This window comes from Drosophila serrata, unplaced genomic scaffold, assembly GCF_035046125.1.
Source record: "Drosophila serrata isolate PLE 108 unplaced genomic scaffold, ASM3504612v1 contig_334, whole genome shotgun sequence".
Classification (NCBI taxonomy): Eukaryota; Metazoa; Arthropoda; class Insecta; order Diptera; family Drosophilidae; genus Drosophila; species Drosophila serrata.
In genome coordinates this window covers 648404-669084 of record NW_028257232.1, presented here as the reverse complement: position 1 = coordinate 669084, position 20681 = coordinate 648404, and the positions used below count along the sequence as shown (strand labels likewise).

At 47.4% G+C, this 20681-nt stretch overlaps 4 protein-coding genes across 8 annotated transcripts; 3 read left to right on the top strand and 1 right to left on the bottom strand.

The window, feature by feature from the left end:
- The first annotated feature begins 17 nt into the window (after positions 1-17).
- LOC110184114 (monocarboxylate transporter 14) lies at positions 18-9544 on the top strand. 2 transcript variants are annotated; one of them, XM_020952509.2, is made up of 4 exons: positions 113-140; positions 583-695; positions 6628-8518; positions 8582-9544. In XM_020952509.2, exons 3-4 carry the CDS (start codon positions 6631-6633, stop codon positions 8734-8736), a joined length of 2043 nt encoding a protein of 680 aa, XP_020808168.1. In that variant the 5' UTR covers positions 113-140; positions 583-695; positions 6628-6630; the 3' UTR covers positions 8737-9544. The 2 variants fall into 2 exon arrangements, with proteins under 2 accessions (XP_086693872.1, XP_020808168.1); XM_086837746.1 differs by lacking the exon at positions 583-695 and having other exon boundaries at positions 18-140.
- Opa1 (Opa1 mitochondrial dynamin like GTPase) lies at positions 9530-15088 on the bottom strand. Of its 4 annotated transcripts, none has more exons than XM_020952505.2 (14): positions 14818-15088; positions 14406-14706; positions 14203-14338; positions 13893-14009; positions 13714-13788; positions 13059-13648; positions 12631-13004; positions 12408-12572; positions 12155-12342; positions 11024-11496; positions 10243-10361; positions 10104-10188; positions 9839-10043; positions 9530-9770 (listed from the first exon to the last, which is right to left on the bottom strand). In XM_020952505.2, the coding sequence occupies exons 1-14, from the start codon at positions 14844-14846 to the stop codon at positions 9706-9708; spliced, it is 2922 nt and encodes a 973-aa protein (XP_020808164.2). In that variant the 5' UTR covers positions 14847-15088; the 3' UTR covers positions 9530-9705. The 4 variants fall into 4 exon arrangements, with proteins under 4 accessions (XP_020808164.2, XP_020808165.2, XP_020808166.2 ...); XM_020952506.2 differs by having other exon boundaries at positions 12164-12342; XM_020952507.2 differs by lacking the exon at positions 13893-14009.
- Positions 15089-15862: 774 nt separating this feature from the next.
- LOC110184046 (uncharacterized) lies at positions 15863-16944 on the top strand. Its single transcript, XM_020952421.2, has 4 exons — positions 15863-16158; positions 16215-16370; positions 16428-16592; positions 16652-16944. Exons 1-4 carry the CDS (start codon positions 16081-16083, stop codon positions 16799-16801), a joined length of 549 nt encoding a protein of 182 aa, XP_020808080.2. The 5' UTR covers positions 15863-16080; the 3' UTR covers positions 16802-16944.
- Positions 16945-17203: 259 nt separating this feature from the next.
- On the top strand, positions 17204-18394 carry LOC110184080 (uncharacterized). The gene is made up of 2 exons (XM_020952464.2): positions 17204-17870; positions 17941-18394. The coding sequence occupies exon 1, from the start codon at positions 17334-17336 to the stop codon at positions 17697-17699; it is 366 nt and encodes a 121-aa protein (XP_020808123.1). The 5' UTR covers positions 17204-17333; the 3' UTR covers positions 17700-17870; positions 17941-18394.
- The last annotated feature ends 2287 nt before the right edge of the window (positions 18395-20681 follow it).

Genomic DNA, 20681 nt, shown 5'->3' with positions numbered 1-20681 from the left:
ACATTCTGATTTCCCTTAGTTATCTTTAGTCCGTCGCGTCGCTCGCATCGAGTTCATGAGGCGATCATCAGGCCTACGCAGCGGAAGCCGCCACTGAGTGTTATTTCGACAGAATATTCTGAATACAAGGCAGAGAAAAAGTAAAGCAAATAATACCCTACACCAAGCCTTAACACTTGAAAACCCGAATCCGTATCGAAGCAGCACAATTTTGTATGCTCCACAAAAGTATAAGTACATACATTTATGTTATGTAGTTAGTACATATGCTGCTCCTCCGTGCCTCCGTTTGCTCTCGGTTCCCAGTTCCCAGTTCCCACTTCTCGGTGTTCTGTGCTCAGTGCTCAGTGCTGTGCTGTTCGGTTCGGTTCGAATATATAAACATATGTATAATCAGATACTGATACATATAGCCTAGAAGTATTTTTAAGCGTGTTGTTTCCTACGCGTCGCCGCGTTGACTTTTAACTTTCGCTTTTACTGTGTCGGCGGCGTACGCGCGTTGTTCGATTTGCTTTCGCTTTCTCGAAAAAAAGCACACAGAAATACAAATAAGTAAAAATAAAATCAAATTCTTTGCAGCGCGCCAAAAATAAGAGCAGAACTTTGACTCTAAAACAACACACACACAAACGACACTCGGACACATCTTTGGCTGCAACACAAGACACGCCGCATCGATACTTCTCTTGGAGGTAAACCAGGCAAACACCCTTTCTTTCCCTCTCTCTACCTTTCCCTATGTCTCTGCCTTACTGCTCCTCCTTCTCCTCAACTGGGCTCAAAACGGGTTTTGGCCAAAAACACACAGAGCCAGCGACATGCGGCAAAAGTGCGCGCGCGTTCCAGGTTCTCCTTCACTTGGCCAAGAAGGGTTAGAGCCCCGGCATCGATACCAGGAAAAAGTTCGGAAAAAGGCGGCTTTTGCAGCGCCATTTCAGCCCTCTTTGTTGCTGCTTTGTTGTTGTTTTCCCCCCACTGTACTCGGGTTTTCCTCCCTGAACTTGAACAAAGAACAAAAGCAGCTTACGTTTAGATCGATACCAACTAAGTCTTCAGGGGGAAATGAACCAATATCTTGGGTTATCACAGGTACATGTCTAATTCTATACCTTGAGATGTAAATAGTTTAATATTATAACTAAGCTTTCGTTTTGGATTTTATATTCAGCTACTAATGAGTTTATTTTATGTCAAAAACCTATATTTAAAAGTTGATAATTCAATTTCTTTAGTGGATTAACCAGTTAGTCAGAACCCCTCCGAGAGTACCTATGGACATACATTTGCACCTGCTGCCTGGCTATGCAAATGCAGAATAGATTTTAGCTCAGCTTTGCCATCATTATCCACATATTAATTATGGCTCTATCTCCACCGATATGACACGCCTTTGGTGAGTGAGTCAGCGATCGATTTTTTTGGCCAAAACCCAAGGCTTCTCCTCCGCCGCTCTTCTGGGGCTTTTGCGCGTGGCTTTTGTTGCGATTTATCTTACAACCGGTTGCTGCTTGCCGGCAAAAAGCAAACAAAACAAATCGAGAGCCGAGAATAATGTGATAATGGTAGATCCCACAGCTGTCGACGAAATCAAGAAATCAAATCAGAGAAACCGAAAAGTTCAAGTCGCTCAGCCACATCCACATCCACATCCACATCCATAGCTATAACCATAGCCATAGCCACAGCCACATCCACATCCATATTCATGTCAATGGGCCGTGACGCGGGTTGGAAGCATTAGAACTGCAAGATGCCAATGACCCAATTTCCCCCCTCTCACACTCCCCACGACTCCACCCCGCCGGCGAGCTAATTGCCCGGCTCTATAATTAATCATCAATCCGACTCCGAATTCGATTCAGAGTCTGATTTTTATTCTGAGCCAGAAGCAAGTAATTTTTCGATATTTTTCGGTTAATTAGGAGTTGAGTGCACAGGGAACAATTATATAAAATAGTAGTAGTGGTAGTCAATAAATCATTTAAAACTATATAATTTTAATAGATATATTAACAATATCTTTAGGATACTTTGGCAATGACTTCCCAGAAAAGTGCCTGGTTTCTTTGATTTATTTTCTCTCTGTGTAAAATATAAATTAGAAATCTTAAAACATGTTTTTTGCATTAACAATGGATACCATAGCCCCAGACTCATTGCCAAATAAGAGGCGATGGAGTTTTCCCATTCAACATTCAACATTCTGGTCGAAGCCGCCTGGGTTTCTTCTGGGGCATGCTCGAGTGCGCTTGCGTGAGGACTCGGTTAGGTATTCTTTTTTTCGGTATTTGCTATTGGAAAACCCAAACAACACCGAGAGTCTGTGGAAATTTTTCAACATCAAGCCACACAACACGAACGGGCGAACGAACAAACGATCGGTGATCGATAATCGCTGTGTAAATATTTACGCCAGATTAAGCCAATTTTAGAGTGCAGCTTACTGCAGTTTGTTTGTTTCCTTGATTTGCTTATCAGATCAGTCCGGAAAGCAGCCGCTTTTGGCGCCAATGTCGGGGTCGAATTGAGAACAAATCGCCGCTTAGCTTAGTTGGAAACTGGAATCCGGGGGTGCTGGAGGGAGTCATGAGATAATGTCATCTGTCGACGTCCTGCTGACATACAGCCACGTGCAGATAACCCAATAAACGAACGACAAACACACGGAATCACGACTCTCGATTTCCATTTGCTCGATTCGATTTGAGAATAATAATTGCGCGACTTGCACTTATTTTCCATGATTTGAACATGTTAATTGATTACGAATACCATGCTCTACTTCCGCCTAAAGAGAGCAGAGGAGCAGAGACCCCGGCGACCATTGATCGCTCTACTAATTGTCGCGCCGGCGGTGGCCTTTGTTCATGCCGATAGTGGTGGTCAGCACACCAGAGGATGGATCTAGGCAGCGGCATCCCGCATGAGATGATAGCTAACTGTGTCAACGCCCCAAAAAGATACACAACTTCTTCCCGCCTAGCAATGCTCCTCCTTGGCTTACTCCCCAAGTGGAGCTGCTCTCCGCCGCTGGGTGAAAGGCCGAGCGATGAACTTGACGTGACAGCAGCTGCTGCTGCTTCTGCTTTTGCCCCAAAGTGTTTGCCATCTCATTCCGGAATGGGGCCAACTTGGAGTGTTGACACGAGTGCCCGGCGGATACATGGAGTTGCTCTTTTTTTGGGGAATATCTGAAGAGATCTGTTTCAGAGATGTTCCTAGGGTAAACATGGAAGAAGATGCTGTTCCTCAACATGTTCGTAGCTGCATTTATCTGTGAAGGAATCATTTCCGACCCTATAAACCATATATATTCTTGATCAGCATCAACAGGCGAATCTTTCTAGCCATAAAGGAGAGAAAATAAATTTTTGCCAATTTTTTCAATATTTTATAAGGGGTTACATCGTTAAAATTGGCAGAAAATGTCAAAAATGTACATTTTAAACTGAGTATGCAGATTTATTACCCCAATAAAAACAAACATAGGACTGCTTTCCGAATTGAAATTATTGCTTTTTTGGCTTAGTTATGCCAAAGAAAGAATTGATTTGTCAACAAAAATTGTCATAGAAAAAGATTGGTAATACTTTACTTTGGATAGAGCTTTTTGCAAGCCTTTCCCCCTGTTCTGAAGTAGGGCATTGGCAAGTCAGCTTTTCCTCTGCCAGAGACCGGAGTGTTCGCAGCCTTCTTGGGCGCTCGCTCCATTTTCGGCTACCGGCTTAGCTAATTAATATTTTGAGCGTAGAGTCGCTTAACGATTGCTTCACTTGTACCTACAAATTGCGGCGCTGAGATACGAGGAGGCTTGGAACCTGTCCACCGGCGGAACCAGACTATCTAAATGGGTCCGCACGCACGATGTGCCGGAATGGTGCGAGGAGGAGGAGGAGCAGGAGGAGGAGGGGCAGGACGCCTACAGTTGCATGTTATAAATAACAGAGCCATGTACTACATGTGACATGTGTGTGCAGTACGCACACACACGCCGCAGCAGGGGGAGAGCAAGACGGTCGAAGATAAAGATACAAACGCATATACTGCCAGATACAGATACAGGAAAACCGGCGGCAAGGAAAACATCTTAAGAACTCGCCGTCCGCGTCTGCGTCTGACTTAGCGTCTGGAGGGTATCCGTGGCCCCTCCTGATCCCGCCTCTGCTTCTGACCATATGTGTTTACCTATAACATTTATTAATTCAATCGACGGGCATCAATTTAAGCGCTGTCAACAGTCACAATTGGCGCTGACAACTGTTTGCCGCGACCTCCGGCCCCTTCTGGAAACCAGAAAAAACAAAACTGGAATGATGGATGGGGAATGTTTGCTCGCCCAGGGATTAGCTTACAGAAAGTGGGGGGGGGGGAGAGTGGAGACTAGGAGCGAGGTCTTGGAGGCCACAGGAGTCGGCTTGTCACATTATCCGCCGTTTTGTGGGGCCAAACCCAAGGGAGAGCAAACAAACGGGGCGAGCATGAAGGCACGATTTCCCCAAGCTCCACCAAGGGATACTCTTACATGATATCAAGCCAGATATTACCAACAAGTTGTTAATATAATAGAAAGTATTTTAAAAGGTTTATATAGCTTATTCTTCTGTATATATATTCTCTACAGAACTCCTTTCCAGTTCCATAGTTCTATATATATACATTTTGTTTAGACCTCTAACAAGCCCCCTAAGATAGTGCCTATACCCATGTTGTATTCACAGCAATCAAGACTCAAACTGGGTGCGTCCTTTAGGCCAATTTGTAGAGCCAAGATGTCTTCGCTTTCGATATATATTGTGGCCACAATATGGGATCGGGGCAACAAGTAAATGCTAATGTCTATTTATACATGGGCTGTTCTCGCTGTGGCAAGTCAGTTACGCGGAGGCACTTCGAGGGCTTCCTTCGATGGGTTCTCGGGTCTTGGTTCTCCCTTTCTGGGCTCTAAGTTCTGGGTTCCGGACTGCGTGGTCATTTGTGCATGAAAATGAAAACAAAATCTGAAATACGAACGCGAATCGAGTGGTTCTGGGTGTGCTAAAAGGCAGGTATTATGTTATTGGCTCGAGGATGGGATGGTGTCGCAACACTTTCGATGGCACAATAAACAAATACCCGGCCATAGCCTTAGCCCCAGCTAGACCCTTGTGTTATCGCCACGCTTGGTCTTTATGGGTTCCCATAAATTCGCATGGTCAATGATATAGCCGAAATTCGGTCGTAAAGGAAGTGAAATTATCAAAACTGGGGCCCAGTTCAGTCGGTCACGTGGTGGTGGTGGTGGAGATGTTAGGGCCGAGTCCGTTGCCGGGCAGAGGGTTGCCCCGTATCGGCGGGTATCAGGTGTGTTTTACTATAGCCCTGTTAAGCCGTTGCTGGGGCCATGATAAGCCCTCAAATCTGGCGGAATAATCAATTAATTTATGGAATGCATACTACTGGCGGGACAGTAGTCCGCCGATTAGCGTTAGGTTTATCTCTGATGCAATCTCGGCTAGAATAAATCCCTGCAATTCTCCAGCGCTCCCGATAAGCAAGCTGTTTGACTAAGCTTGTTTGTCGAGATCTTTGGGGAATATATCACGGGGGTGCTTGGTTACAAAAGATCGCATCGCATTGCCTCAGATTCCATCTTATCCGAGCTCCCAGTTAGCGGGTCCATGTAAGCATCTGCTTTATAACCCCGTGGCGGATCTGATTAGATAAAGGCAACGAAAAACGAATAGCGATTGCCAAGGCCAAGAGTTTGTTAGCCGCCGCAAGATGTGGACAAACAAGAAAAGCAATCAAAAAAGAGGCAAAAATCCACAGCACAATATGTACTCGTGGAGCAGGCACCTCATGTGCCCGGCATATGGAATCCACAGAGGCCCCTCCTGCGTCTCCATCTCCTCCTCACCGCTTTGGAATACATAATTGCGAATTCTTCTTTGGCCAAGACAATCGATCTGCTGACGCACTCCTGGCCCTGGCATTGGCCATCGTTCTTGACGTTTGACAATCCGCTTCCACCCACTGAACGGCACCACCACCTGTCTCCCATCAGCACCCCCCTGACTGCCATCTGCCGATTGACGTCGATGTGATAAACAGCGAAAAGCCTTTCACACCACGCACCTTTTTGCAGATATCTGACAGATACATATGTATATATAGTGGCGTCGCATCCAATAGTACCCAAAATATTTGGGAAAAATAATAATAAATGCAGATTGCTAGCAAAGCCAGCTCTTGGTTGAGATAGTAAAAGACTTCAAAGGGGGTTTTAACAAAAGTGTTTAGAGACTCTGCTAAAATCCCTTCTTATTCCTACCTAATAAGCATTTTGTAATTATATTTTCCACCCGCACTGTAGCAACCGAGTACACCAGTACAGGTGGAGCTCCTCCGGTTCAATTGTGCGGCTATCGCTTGGGGCACGTGACATTTATAAATAGATTTATCCATGCAAAGTGGTAAAAAAAACAATACATAAACAAGAGGGAACCATGGGGGCGTATGCGCAATGCGAAGGCCACTCTCGCTTTTCGGGGTAAACAGTTGCGTAACTTAACCACCAGCGGATCACTCTCTCCTAGGTTCCCCCACCCATACTCATCCGATTCCGTCTTCTCGCGATCTTTCCAGGAAATGGCCACACAGCAGACCAAGTCCCAGGACGAACTGGCAGCCAGTGCGCTGGTATCCAAGCAGCCGGACAACATCAAGGAGGAGAATGAGGAGGAGGGCGAGGAGATCGACGAGGCGGCCGTGGTGGTGCCCCCGGACAGCGGCTGGGCCTGGGTGGTGATGGTGGCCTCCTTCCTCTGCTGCACGGTGATCGATGGCATTGTCTTCTGCTCGCCGCTCATCCAGGAGCAGCTGATGGCCGAGTTCAACGTGAGTAAGGGCTACGTGGCGTTCGTTTCGTCGCTCCTAAGTGGCTGCTACCTGATGGCCGGTCCCTTCGTGAGTGCCATGGCGAATCGCTTCGGCTTCCGGCCGGTGACCATGGCGGGAGCCGTGTTCGCGGCCATCTGCTTCGGGCTCTCGTACTTTGCCACCAGCGTGGAGTACCTGTTCCTTATCTACGGCATCCTGGGCGGCATTGGCTTCTGCATGGTCTACATCCCGGCGGTGGTGATCATCGGATTCTACTTTGAAAAGTGGCGTGCCCTGGCCACCGGCGTAGCCATGTGCGGCTCCGGTGTGGGAACCTTTGTCTTCGCCCCGCTGACCGAGGTCCTGCTGAAGATGGGTTGGCGCGAAACCCTGGCCATCCAGGGAGCCATCGTCCTGTCCTGCGCCGTCTTTGGCCTGGCCTTCCGTCCCATCCAGCCCATCACGCTGTCGGTGACCAACGAGGCTGGCGCTGACGAGCAGGAGAAGAGCAAGCTAAACGGGCACGGCAACACCGTGGCCCCCACGCCGCAGCTCCACCAGGCGGCCTTCACCAAGCCTCTGCCCGAGGGACGCTTCGCCTACTCGATGCCCAACTCCGCCCACAACACGTACATGGGTGCTTCGCAGCGCCACCATTATCCCACCGCCCAGGAGATCTTCAAGGGAATGAACTTGGAGCGTCGGCCCTCGGGTACCGCGGCACAGAGCAACAAGGGAACGGAGCTGAAGCAGCTGAGGAAGTCGCAGCCCACGACGCCAAACGGGGATCCCCAGCAGCTGACCTTCAACCTGCACAAGGAGCTGACCACAGTCGGCGAGAATGAGGAGGAGGCGGAGAACGATAACCTGTTGGAGACGGAGGCCAAGCCGGTGACCATTCAGGCACGCAGACACACAGTGTCCGGCCGCCGACCCCAGGACATTGGCAAGCGATCGGCGGCCGCCGCCCATGAGGCGCACCATGGCCAGGCGTCATCCTCGAGGCCCATGTACCGTGACGATATCTTCTTCACCGGATCACTGACCAGGATTCCCCAGTACCAGTCGCAGACCTCGCTCGCCTACCACATGTCCGTGACCCGGCTGCCCACCAAGCAGGACATGCTGGAGGACCGCCAGAAGGGCTGCCGCATCTGCCCGGAGGCAGTGCGTCGCACACTGTCCACTATGCTGGACACCGAGCTGCTTAAGTCACCCGCCTTCATGTGCCTGGCCTTCAGCGGCTTCCTGACCATGATGGGTTTCTTTGTGCCCTTCTGCTTCCTGGTGGAACGCGCTGTGGCCGCCGGCATGGACAAGCCATCGGCCCTCTCGGTGCTCGGTGGCATTGGACTGGTGAACACATTCGCTAGGATTGTGTGCGGCTCGATTAGCTCGTTCCCCAGCGTCAAGCCGCTCTGGCTGAACAACTTCGCCCTGACCGCCGGTGGCATCGCTACCATCTTCAGCGGCGTCGTCATTAACTCTGCCTCCCAGTGGACCTTTGCCCTGTTCTTCGGCATCTGCATTGCCTGCTTCTCGGCGCTGCGTTCGCTGATCGCCGTGGAGCTGATCGGTCTGGAGAAGTTAACGAATGCCTACGGATTCCTGATGCTCTTCCAGGGCCTGGCAGCCACGGTGGGCACGCCCATAGCAGGTGCGTAATCATTATCCCTGAGATCTTTCACGAAGTACTAACTAATCATTGGACCTCTTGCAGGAAGCCTTTACGAGATGACCAAGAGCTACGACATGGCCTTCTACTTTGCCGGCGGCCTCATCCTGCTGTCGGCCTTCCTCTGCTATCCCCTGACCTGCGTGAGCCGGTGGGAGCAGCGTCGGAACGAGAAGAACACCCCCCTGCCGGCCGCCTAGGAAGCCTAGCCTAGTCTAGCCTAGCAGAGAAAGAATACATCTGCCAGACAGCCTGAACATCTTGTCAAGGCAGCCACACAACTATCTCCGAGGGCTTCGGAGACACACCCTTCGGTGTGTCCTTGGCCCTGCGGAGCGCGGAAAGCGCGAAAGCCTGTTCCGGAGTACTTGATACGTTAAGATTAGACGTAAGCGAAATGTTGTGCCTTCGGATGGAGAGAGTGTACATTAATGTTTCTATAAGCTTTAAGAGGACGAGACGAGAGGGGAGCAGCTAGGCTTAGGTTAACCGAACACATTATTAATACTATTACTATGTAGCCCGTAAGCAGCTCCTGTGCACATGGCTATGGCTGGGCCACAAGTCGACTGCCAAGTTAAGAATCGTTTTGTTGAGTTATTTAACATGAGGTACAAGAGGTATGAGGAGAAACGAGAACGAGAACGAGAGCGAGACCGGTGCATTTGTTTACCTTTGTAAGACACACCACGTTCGACTTCGTTACATAGTTTAGATAGATATATCACAATCGATCGGGTCAGTGCACTCGCCGGCGTAAAGCAAATAAACAATCAGCCAGACGATGGAGGCATCTATCTGGTATTTATATATACATATATATATTGTACGATACAACAGAGAACACAGAGTACATAATACACACACGGACCGCCACATACTCAGCATGCGCGTTTATCAACAATATAATAATTACATTACAAGCAGAGAATGATTTGTTTTACATTTAAAATTGATGACGTGACTTCATCCAACAATAAAGACGATTTCCGATTAATACAAACTAAACGATCGCTATCGGTTTATTACTTTCGCAGCACAAAGTAAGCTTAACTATGTGGGGATTGGGCGGTGACTATGAAACAAACATTTGAAATGTGTGTTTTAAGAAGATCCTGTTAAGTAACGCCCCTCGATGATGTGTCTTTGGTCATGGCACACTCCACTCACTACTTTTCCTGATTCAGTGAATTGATGAACTCCTCCAGCTTCTCCTGGATCATCCGTACTTTGACTTAGAAAAGCAGCACTTTGTGCGTTAGTAAACTAATTCAATTATCAATTGTAAAACAAACTACTCACTCAGTTCTTCCGCCAGCAGCACTCGCTTTCCGGTGAGCAGGTGCGCCTTTTTCTCTTCGTCGTCGCTGAACTCGTCCAGCACCGCCTTTATCTCCTTGTCCAGCCGCCGGGCCTCCCGATTTATTACCTGCTGTCTTAAGGCATTGCCCGTTATCTTTATCACCTGCTGGATGCGCCAGAAGAGCACGACGTCGCTGCAGGAGATCTGCAACACATAAAATATAGAGCTCCAGTTGGGATATCCTTTCTACCTTAGACCACTCACCTCGCACTCAGCTCCTTGTTGCGTGTACAGGTAATAGGCCTTGCGACAATCCTTTGCCCTCTGCAACGCCTGCTGCAGGAAGTGTCTAAAAAATAGAAAAAGGCTGTGAAAACAACTCCACTCAGCGACAATCACTCACTTTCTGTAGACTGGGAACCACGTTTGCCTTATATAGTCCGTGTCCACGTCCACGTTATCACGCTGCAGGTTCTTGCGCACCGTCGTCAGCTCATCGTAGCTCAGAGTGGGCAAATGTTTCTGCAATCATAATTGAAGAAATGTTATCACCCAAGGAACAAGCAATTACTATTGAGAACTACTCGTCGCAACACGATTGTCAATTAGGATTAACACGAAGAAAGTAATTATCTCAATCACTTGATTTAATTGATTTAATCATTAATAATAATCAAGCTGGTTTAATAGAATTTATAAAAAGTACTTATTTTATTTATATTGATGCCGATTGTAAAGATCGGAACTCTACCCAAAAATCTGTACAAACTAGAGGAATTCTATACATACAAAAATTACAAAAAAACTTCAATATTTTTATACTCTTGCATTTCCGACCCCATAAACCATATATATTCTTGATCACCATCAACAGGCGAATCTTTCTAGCCATAAAAGAGAGAAAATAAATTTTTGCCAATTTTTTCATAATTTTATAAGGGGTTACATCGTTAAAATTGCCAAATTTGGCCAAAATTTACATTTTAAATTGAGTATGCAGAATTATAACCCTAATAAAAACTAACACAGGGCTGCTTTCCGAATTGAAATTAGACCATTTTTGGCTTAGTTATGACCTATTTTCCAATCGGCCAGTTACCCAATTGCAAATTGCAAGATGTCCATTCAGGTTAGAGAACCATAAGTGCAGTTAAGCTCAACCTGAAAAAGAATTTCAAACTCACCGAGTCCGTTTTGAGTATTTTGTCCAGTTCCCCCTTGACACACCGCCGCTTCTGTTGATCCTGGGTGAGGTACTGCCAATGGGTGAGGCGTCGCATCTGACCGGGGCCAAACATCTGCCCCAGCGTCTCTTCCGTCTGCACGAGCTTGGCATTCACGGACGTCTCCAGGAACTTGACAGCCGAGTCCCACTCGGACTTGGTGTGCACGAACCGATCCTCCAGCGTGTTCAGTTGGATGACGCGCAGCATATCGATGGCCTTGTCCTCCCAGCTGTGCCGCCGGATGGCCTCGTCTACCACCGCACCCTTGAGCTGATCGAAGATGCCGTCGTGGTCCTGGGACTTCTTGGAGCGCTCCATCAGCGAGATGAATTCCAGTTGCAGGGCCTCCCAGCCGGCCTCCACGGACTTCGCGGGCAGAGCCTGCTCGGCCCACTGCCGCAGCTTTATGTCCACCATGGTGTTGAAGGAGTCTACAATGAAAGAAAAGGCATTCCAGCCGTTAGTTTAGCCGAATTGGCACATGGAACCACAAGTTTATGAGTGTGTGTTTGGGTAATGATGATGGTAAACAAAGCCACAAAACAGTCGCGATAATAGCAGCAATTTGATTCAATTAGCCTTTGATTTTAGCCCGAATTCATTGATCAAATTAACGGATCTGTCATAAAATGATAAGTAAACAGGAGACCAAACGTGTTTCGGTACAAATCTGGTTTCGTTTCGTTACGTTACACTGGGGCGGGCGCTCGTAAATCTCAACACTTTCCGGCAGCAGTCCCCACATGACTCCAGACGGCTTAGTCACTTCTTAAACGCTGTTAATGGCGCCGAAATCGGAGGAGTACACAGTAAATATACATGCATGATTCAAGCAAAGAGTTGGGGCCGTTTCGGAATCCCAGGAGGAGGCTTTCAAACCGGTTCAGGGCATGTGATTCCCTCGTTTCCATGTTAAATGCTAAGTTAAACAACAGGCACACGTGAGGCAGGTGTGCTTTCCGTTCCTCTTCAACCAAGAACAACAAGAACACACACACACTGGACGAAGCACAAGGCGGCGGGTGATGAACGTGGACGTGCCTCCAACGATGACGTTAAAACCTACAACTTAGCACTACAAAATATTACTTTGAGAACCTGACTGAGCGGCGGGCAGGTAGATGTTCTCGAACACATAGTTGGACAGCTTCTCCCAGAGCTTGGCGTTGAGAGCGTCGTCCCACTTCTTGGCCGAGATCTGCGACAGCGTCACCACCTCGTCCAGTATCTCGCCCTTGGCCTTGTCGAACAGTTCGTCGCGTCCGGACTCGCGCAGCCTGCAGAGAGAAGGAGAATCACTTGCTAAAAAGAGTGCTAATCATTTCACTTTCTTTGTTCTCACCTAGGGAAGTTGTTCTTCCATTCGGTCTCCAGGTTGAATCTGGTGGCCTTAAATGCATCAGCCTGCTGCTCAATGGTCTCGCGCACCATCTTCCAGAAACGATCGGAAACGGCCAGGCTGAGATTCCGGCTGGTCACCTGATGGGGCATGATTACGCCGCGTCGACTATGCGGGGCGGAAGGTTAGTTTAATTGATTCGACCGCCTTCTTTCCCGTTACTCACTGGAACAGCTTCGAGTTCTTAAAAAAGTCCTCCTCGTACTGCCTGATGGCGTCTATGCTGTCGTCCTTTCGACCGCGTCCTGTTACCACAGCGTAGTAGCCTAGAGCCTTCATGGGGAAGAGCTTGCCGGACAGAATCTTCCTTATCCTATCCGGGTCGGCCAGCTCCTCGGCCAGATCCACCTTCGTAAGCACGAAAATGGTTCGCCGACCCAGAGGATCGCACTGCATGACCAGATCCGTGACATTGCTGCGCTCCGCGTCAACGGAGCCGTCTTGGATGCACAGAATGATGGCGTTGGGGTTGCTCATGTAATGCTTTGTCATCTGGTGAATCGAATCCTTGGTATCCGAGGCCATGTCCACTGTCATAGTCTGCAAAAGGGGTACTTTAGCCTAAAGAATATAGATTCCTCGAGAAATACATACTGAGATAATGCCGGGAAGATCGACTAGAACCATGCGCTGCAGGCCGGGACCTTTGACCGTCATGGAAATGACTTCGTTGCTCACGGTCTTGCCACCGCGAACGGAGGCACGCATGCGGAACTCCACCTCCTTCCGCAGATCGGCCAGATCCGACTCCTTGGTGAGGTCGTACTCCCTGTCCGAGTCCCTGAACTGCGCCACATGATAGGGTCCCTCCGCCAGGGTGACCTTGACGGGAGCCCGGGTCATCATCTCGCCACTGCCGCGGGGAAAGATGCGCGCCTTGGCAATGGACTCTAGGACCGATGTCTTACCACTGCTCTGATCTCCCACGACGACGACGCGCGGCAGATGATCGGCCATGGTGTAGCCCGTATCGTAGCCCGAGAGCTCGTCCAGCACCTCGGAGTACATGTCGATCAGGGACTTTTTGATCTTCTTGGCCAAAGTCTTCTTGTTCGTCTTGAGGATGAGGAACTGCTGGCGCAAATCGCGATTCTCCTTTTCCATTTTCTCCAGTTCCTTTTGGTATTTGATCTGCACATTCATGATCTCCGTCTGCAGCGTCTCTACCTGGCTCTGGAGTTTCTCTGTGGAGAAGTTGATGAGGTTGGGTTAAAAGGGTTTCCCAGCTAAAGGAGAGCTCATTACTCACCATACTTTTTGCGACTCTCATCGGTGGTGATGCCCAAAGCGGCCACAGAGGTCTTGGCCTTCAGGTCCTCCTTGGCTGCAACAGAGTGGAGAGTTTGGGGAGGGAAATATAAGTCTCGATTACGATGGGCAGGGTTCTCTCACTTTAAATTTGTTTGGGGAGCTGGGAGGGCAACCTACTTTCGACAATCTGAACTCCTTGATAGTCGGCGGCCTCGATGGCATCGTCCAGGCGATTGTCGAACCAGTTGCGCCATTCCGACAACTTATCCTCGCCCAGCTGCTTGAGCTTCGGATCTAGAACACAAGCAAATGCCGTGATTCAGTGATGCAGTGGGAGATTCAGAAAACGAAAACGATGCCATTTTGGCCAGGATTAATAACGGAAGAACTAAGCAACTAAATGGCCATTTAAAGTGAGAGAAGGTGAGGGAGAGCAACGGAGAAACTCTCCGGTAGAACTCCGAGATTAGGAGCTGCTTACACTCACCTATATCGATGGCATTTTTTACCAGGCCTCCCACCTCCATTAGATTGCGGGAGAAGGCGTTCCACCGCTCGCCCTGTGGCATGGCATCCTCCAGCCATTTCATGTCCGGCAGGCCGTCCTTCCAGTCCTCGTATTTCTATCCAAAAACAAGTAATACAAACTCTACATTTTTGCAACAATTATATAACACCGCAAACACTCACTTTGCTTAGGGAAACGCCCCCTCCAATGGCGCCGCCCAGGACGAGGTAGCGCAGCTTTAGTGCTCCTCGCAGGATGCGCACCACCAGCATGCCGTAGCCGCGCGAGGGCGGCGGCATTTGCCAGCCCCGCGCCGAATTGCCGGCAAGCAGGAACTCCTCGTGGTAAGGGCCATTCCTGTGCTGCTGCCGCTGCTCGTGGGGCGGCCCTCTTCGAGCATGGCTGGTGATGCCGCAAAGCGTGGAATGATTGCAGCAGGCAACCTTGGTGGTGGCGTAGACAACAGCTTTCCTCGCGGTGCGCCTGCAAGGGAAAACACACCGAATCAGAGATGAGGCAACGATGACGAAATCGACCGAGAGAGACAGAGGCGAACCTCTGCCCCTCGCTGACGCTCAATATGCACCTACTTACCGGGATGTATTTTGATAGATGCGCAACATAATCTAGCTGGTTGGGGCTATGACACTTTTCTCGCGGTTTGCTTTGTTTATTTACGAGAATTAATCAATTTTTCTTCTGCCGCAAAAACTCATTTTTTTCCGCTGACCGGGGCTGTGTGACCAAATCTTTCCAACACTAAAAAGCGGTCACGCTGTGCACAAAACAGCTGACTTTTCCTATAAAACTAAAAAGGTTCGTGTCCACACTGTTCTTATTGGTACGCGGAGCTGCCATTTAATATTTTCCGACACTGCGGCAGCCATGCCGAAAATTAATATAAACTCAAAATAGTTCCGTTAGGAGCGCACTTTCACTTCACAACAATACAAAATGTCTTCTCTACTTCCTTTCTTGAACAAAGAAAGTTTTTCATCAATTCAATTAAGAAAAGACACTGAATTCAAGGCATAAAGGAAACAATCTTAATTTTTGGCGATTTTTTCAATATTTTATATAGTTAAAATTGTCAAAAATTTAAATTTTAAATTGAGTATGCAGTTTAATTGCCCAAATAAAAACTAACATAGAGCTGCTTTCGATTTAAAATGAATGCTTTTTTAGCCTACCTATGAGTTTTTTAAACTTGGACTTCTTGAACAAATTGTCATATAAAAAAATACATTATATCGACTAAAAAATGGTATTTAGGCTTTAGTCAGAAGCTTGTAAATATGTGAAGGAGTCATTTCCGACCCTATAAATCATATATATTCTTGATCAGCATCAACAGGCGAATCTTTCTAGCCATAAAGGAGAGAAAATAAATTTTTGCCAATTTTTTCAATATTTTATAAGGGGTTACATCGTTAAAATTGGCAAAAATTGTGATTTTTTTACATTTTAAATTGAGTGTGCAGATTTATTACCCTACTAAAAATTAGCACAGGGCTGCTTTCCGATTTAAAATTATGGCTTTTTTGGCTTATTTATGAATGTGTTAAGAAATGATTTTTATATAAAATGTTCCTATAAAAATATATTTAAGCTTCGACCCTAAGAATGCGAATATTTTAAGCTTAGGATTCATTTGCAAACTGCAAGGGTATAAAAAACCATCCTCTAAATAGTGCGGTTCTTTGTAGTCACAGCTATCTGTACAGTGTACATAGAACCGGAATGCTATTTGTAGATCGATTAATATATACATATGTAGGTGATTTTGAGCGGCAATGAACCGCTTAGTGCTTAATAGCTAAATTTTGATAAAATGAACTCCGATTTCAACTACTCTTTATGAAAATTGCGGAGCAGTCGCTTGCCAGAATGAAGGCCCTGCGAATGCTGCTCTTGGTATCCATCCATCTGATCGCAGTAAGAATCGGTGCTTTATAATCCGAAGGCAAGTAACCCACCCATTAAACCCCCAGCTCCATGGCCACGTGGAATTCAACAACCTGCGCTGCGTGGTACGCGACAAGCGCTTCCTGACCTTTGAATACTGCCACCTGAAGTCCATCAATCGCACCTACAAGTACGCCTCGCTGAAGAGCAAGATCCAGCAATTACCAATCGACAACTGCGTGGTAAGATTACGGAATGCCGATCGCTCTTGGGCTGACCTCCTCCTTATGCCCCCCTAGACCCTGTTCCAGGTGAGGCTGCGGGAGAACAAGCGGATCCTGTACAACTTCGACCTCAAGGTGGATGGCTGCAAGTTTATGAGGGAGCGCAACAACGTCCTCGCCAACTGGATATACCAGACCTTTGGGCCCTACTCGAACATGAACCACACCTGTCCCTACAATGTGAGTGTTGTCCTGGCTTCGAACATGATGTCCTCAAACCTAATTCTGACCGATTTCAGCACGACATCGTTCTGGACAAGCTGCCGGTGCAGCACGTGAACAGGCTTGTCCAGTCGGTCATTCCCGATGGCAGATACTACATGAACAGCACCTGGGTGGTTAACAGCATTCCGCGGGCCGAAATCGTCCTTTACTTCACCAAGAGTTGATTGAGAAGAGTCTGGCACTGGGATTATCTATATACAGTTGTTTTATTTTAGTATAAACTATTATCTTTTTATGAAAAGATTGCAATGGAACCTAACTAGCAATCGGCCTTGAAAGCATTGTGGAACATTCTATATTGTAAATTAGACATAAAGATCTTTAAGCACAAACTTGGTGGGCTTGTTGACCAGACCATATTAAATATGATCACTGATTAACAATGGATGAATGATCGCCATTATCAAAGACACAGAGGTGTTATTGAGGCCATCAGAATGCATTTTATTTTTGCACAGCTGGCTGAGCTGTGACCCGGATGAGCCGGCGCACCTGTTGTCCTGTCAAGTGGCTACTGCTAATGCGATTAGGGAGGAACATGGAACCTAGGAACCTAGGAACCGAGCAGCTGCCAATCGCCTGGCTCAGCCTACTCTCGTCGTAGTCACACTTAATAAACACAAAGAGAAACAGATACAAATAATATATACATAAATGCACTAGAACACAATCCGAGATCCTGCTGGAGCCACCAAAATGCCGGCGAACATAGTGACCACGGAGCAGGTTGCTCACCAGCGCTCCTTCATCGACAGCATGAGCAAGGTGTCGCGGTCCTGGTGGACGCGCTTTGCCTGGTATCCGCGGATGCAGGAGTGCCACTACCGTCGCATCGACCAGATCTACCTGGAGAGCCGGCAAATGTACGGCGATGAGCACTTCCTGCTCTACGCCACCCGCCGGCGCCTGGACAAGAAGTTCACGCAGACGGCGGCCAATGCGGAGGAGCGATTGGAGAGACAACAGACCATGGAGATCGATGGCTCCGTGAACGTCACGGTGCCAAAAACAACGAACGGGATGTACGGCCTCTTGAAGCCCACGAGCCTGCACTTCTGCTAGTCGGAGTCCACCTGGAGTTCCCCGAAGGGAAAGGGAGCACCCTCCGGCCCAGAGGCAGAGGCAGACACTTGCAATTAAACTATCATCGTCCACTGACAATGCAACTCTCAATGGCCGTCACTCATTACGCGATTTTTGCATGACCGTGCGCATAATTAACAAGGTGAAAATGTCAGTTTAATTCAGCTTCCCCCCCTGCGTTTGCCGAGTGCGAGTGTTCACTGTACCCCCCGTTCCACAGGCCTCAGGTTCCCTACACCGGAAAGTTCGCACAGGTAATTAAGTGATCGCGTCTGTCCACTCGATGAGATGACTCGCCTCGTTTGTTCGTCGGCTTGGAAACGGTTTTTATCTTTATTCAAAATGGGAAATATTTCATACTAGCATTTCGCTAGGCATTGGAATTAATTATTGAAACGACACGGGAGTCAATCAAGGGAGAAATGGAGATCGAAATGCACCATAGTTTCCCTGTCTACCCAAGAGTCGTGCTAATATCACAGGCTTCCTTGCTTTATTAATGTATCTTACAAGCTATTAATATGATGTATTTAATATTTTCAAACATTGGGAGTAAAATTAACAATTAATATGTATCTCAGGAAGAGAAGCCACATCTCATATTTTAAATTTAAAAGTCTTTAAACAAGAATGAATGCAACGAATAAATAAAATGTAAAAAAGAAACGTATAAATGAATGTTTTTTTTTGTGACTTCTTTCTGAGGTAAGGAATCTTCTTGAGGAATTGAGCTTGGCCATTCTACACCATTGCAATGATATATGTGTCCATTATGACAGGTGCTCCTCCTTCGCCTCAAAATTCCGGACGTAAGCACAGGTGTGATGGCAGAACTTTCGCGCAGTATGATTTAAAAAGTTCCATATGCAAATTACAGCCAAAGTTTCCCTCCGTCCATCGGAGTGCGCTGGTGGAAGCGGCGGAAAATCGGTGCAAGGAAAAATGCCCATGCAAGTGTGCAAATTACACAAAGAGAACGCGAACTTCGGCCAAAGTTCCGAACTGGGCCAACGCGGGGTGACTCTCATTAGACACATGACAGCATTCACAGGCACCTGGCCAAAGAGGAAAGGGGTGGCGGGGGAGCTGGAGCTGGAGCTGGAGCTGCCCACCTGCGAATGCGTGTGAAAAATCAGTCAGCAACGGCCCACAAAATCGCCGCAGCTCGCAATTAAACGGTAGCGGATAATTGCTATCGAAGCCATAATGATGGCCAGATCAGTACTTGCACACACTCGACAGAGACACACACTCGCACACTCGCACAGGCGGTGTGTCTTGATTTCTCTGCTCGATTCTGGAGAGCTTTGTGCCTGCCTTTCTGGGCGGCTTCATTGTTTGCACATTTTTCCCAGCACCATCGATGCGAACTTTTCGGGAACCATTAATGCTTGACTGGATTCTGTTGAATCATCCATCAGTTAGAGAGATCAGGCGGCAGTGACTTACACTCTGTTTTTGGCAGTGTTTTTAGGCCAAAAGACAAGAAAAAACGGGCCAGAAGAGAGACTCTGCGCTGAGTTCCATTCAAAATAAATAAACACAGAGACACCTACGAGGAGGAGGAGTGGATGCAGTTAGGAGCTGTGAGTGGATACACTCAAAGAAAAGGTTATATAGCTGAGAACATACTATCGAAAAATATGGGAGAGACAAGGAGATGAGCTGAAGCCTCTTCCCTCCAAGAAATCTTAATAAACTCTTCCCAAATTTCTCTTGGTGTAGTTGCTACACGGGCTGGTCTGGGCCTAGGAGAGGTCAGGGGTCAACCCCTTTTCCTTTGTCCAAAATAAACAACATTTGCTGACTTCACGACAGGGCTCAGACAGCATTGCTGATCCTATTAGTGCTCGCCCAGGGACAATGGCCACGATTGACTGACTGGCGCCATGTCTCAGTAAGGACTCAGCTCTCTCCTTGTCCCTTTCGTGGCAGAATAAGTCCAGGGATTAGGGCGTAAAAGGGACTTAATCCAGTTTTGCATCGTTCTCCCTGCTCCTCGCGCAGGTAGAGGGGAACAGGTCCCGGACACCGCGCACAGGAAAAGCCAAATAAAATAATAAAGAACTAAATACGAAAGACGAAACATTAAATAAATAAAAGTCAACGCCAGAGAGCAGCTCATAAACGCCGCAGCTCCAGCTTTAACTTCAAATTAAAACGCCATTGGCGCTTTGGCACGCATAGACCGGGGATTGGGTTTGGAAATGAGACTGAACTGAGTTTGGGATTGAGACAGGGACCTGGACTCGGACTTGGACTCCTCCATCCAGAGCTGGGTCGTCCATCAAACTCTTTTTGGTTTGCCGCCGCCAAGCCAATTTGCCAATTTCATAAACTCGGTTTGATTTGCCGCCAAAAACAAAAAACAAAATCAAAATAAAAGAAACTGAGAAGACAAAACGGAGAACCGCAAAGGGAAACTGAAAATAAAACCCCAAAAACGCCCCCAGGCCGGGCAGACAAATTCCGACTACTTCCATTTGAGAGATCTGTTGTTTTGGCGGAAAAGGTGGCCTAGACCTAGGAAGGTAGCTTGGCTTAGGTATTCATCAAAAAAGCCTTCAGCCGAAACCAAGGGCGTAGGTGTGGGGTAAAATATTAATAAAGGTGTCTTACAAAATGTGTGTAACATTGAATAAAAATACTTGTAATCTTTAGATGAATAAATCGCAGAATTCTTATTATATATATGTATGTCTTTGGATTAATTAATAATGGGGGTTTTTCTCTTATTAGAAATTTGAGGATATATATCACAGAAATAAATTAAAATTACAAGTTAACTGAAAAGTTCATGATCTGTTAAAGATCTCCCATGTTTTAAAGTGAGATTATTCTATATTTCCCCACAAAATAACACCGAAATTAGACACAAAAACCCCTCCATTCATACTGCAGACATTGTCTTTGGCTACGCCACTGGGCAAATTACACTTATGGCCATAATTCAATCAGCGC

Bases quoted from the DNA above. Each gene is read 5' to 3' on its own strand.
- LOC110184114 (XM_086837746.1), top strand. From the start codon at position 6,631: ATGGCCACACAGCAGACCAAGTCCCAGGACGAACTGGCAGCCAGTGCG. The intron at 8,519-8,581 runs GTGCGTAATCAT...GACCTCTTGCAG, and splicing joins GGTGGGCACGCCCATAGCAG to GAAGCCTTTACGAGATGACC.
- Opa1 (XM_020952505.2), bottom strand. From the start codon at position 14,846: ATGTTGCGCATCTATCAAAATACATCCCG. The intron at 12,343-12,407 runs GTGAGAACAAAG...TTCTCTCTGCAG, and splicing joins TGGAAGAACAACTTCCCTAG to GCTGCGCGAGTCCGGACGCG. The intron at 10,044-10,103 runs GTGAGTGGTCTA...TATGTGTTGCAG, and splicing joins AACAAGGAGCTGAGTGCGAG to ATCTCCTGCAGCGACGTCGT.
- LOC110184046 (XM_020952421.2), top strand. From the start codon at position 16,081: ATGAAAATTGCGGAGCAGTCGCTTGCCAGAATGAAGGCCCTGCGAATG. The intron at 16,371-16,427 runs GTAAGATTACGG...ATGCCCCCCTAG, and splicing joins TACCAATCGACAACTGCGTG to ACCCTGTTCCAGGTGAGGCT. The intron at 16,593-16,651 runs GTGAGTGTTGTC...GACCGATTTCAG, and splicing joins ACCACACCTGTCCCTACAAT to CACGACATCGTTCTGGACAA.
- LOC110184080 (XM_020952464.2), top strand. From the start codon at position 17,334: ATGCCGGCGAACATAGTGACCACGGAGCAGGTTGCTCACCAGCGCTCC.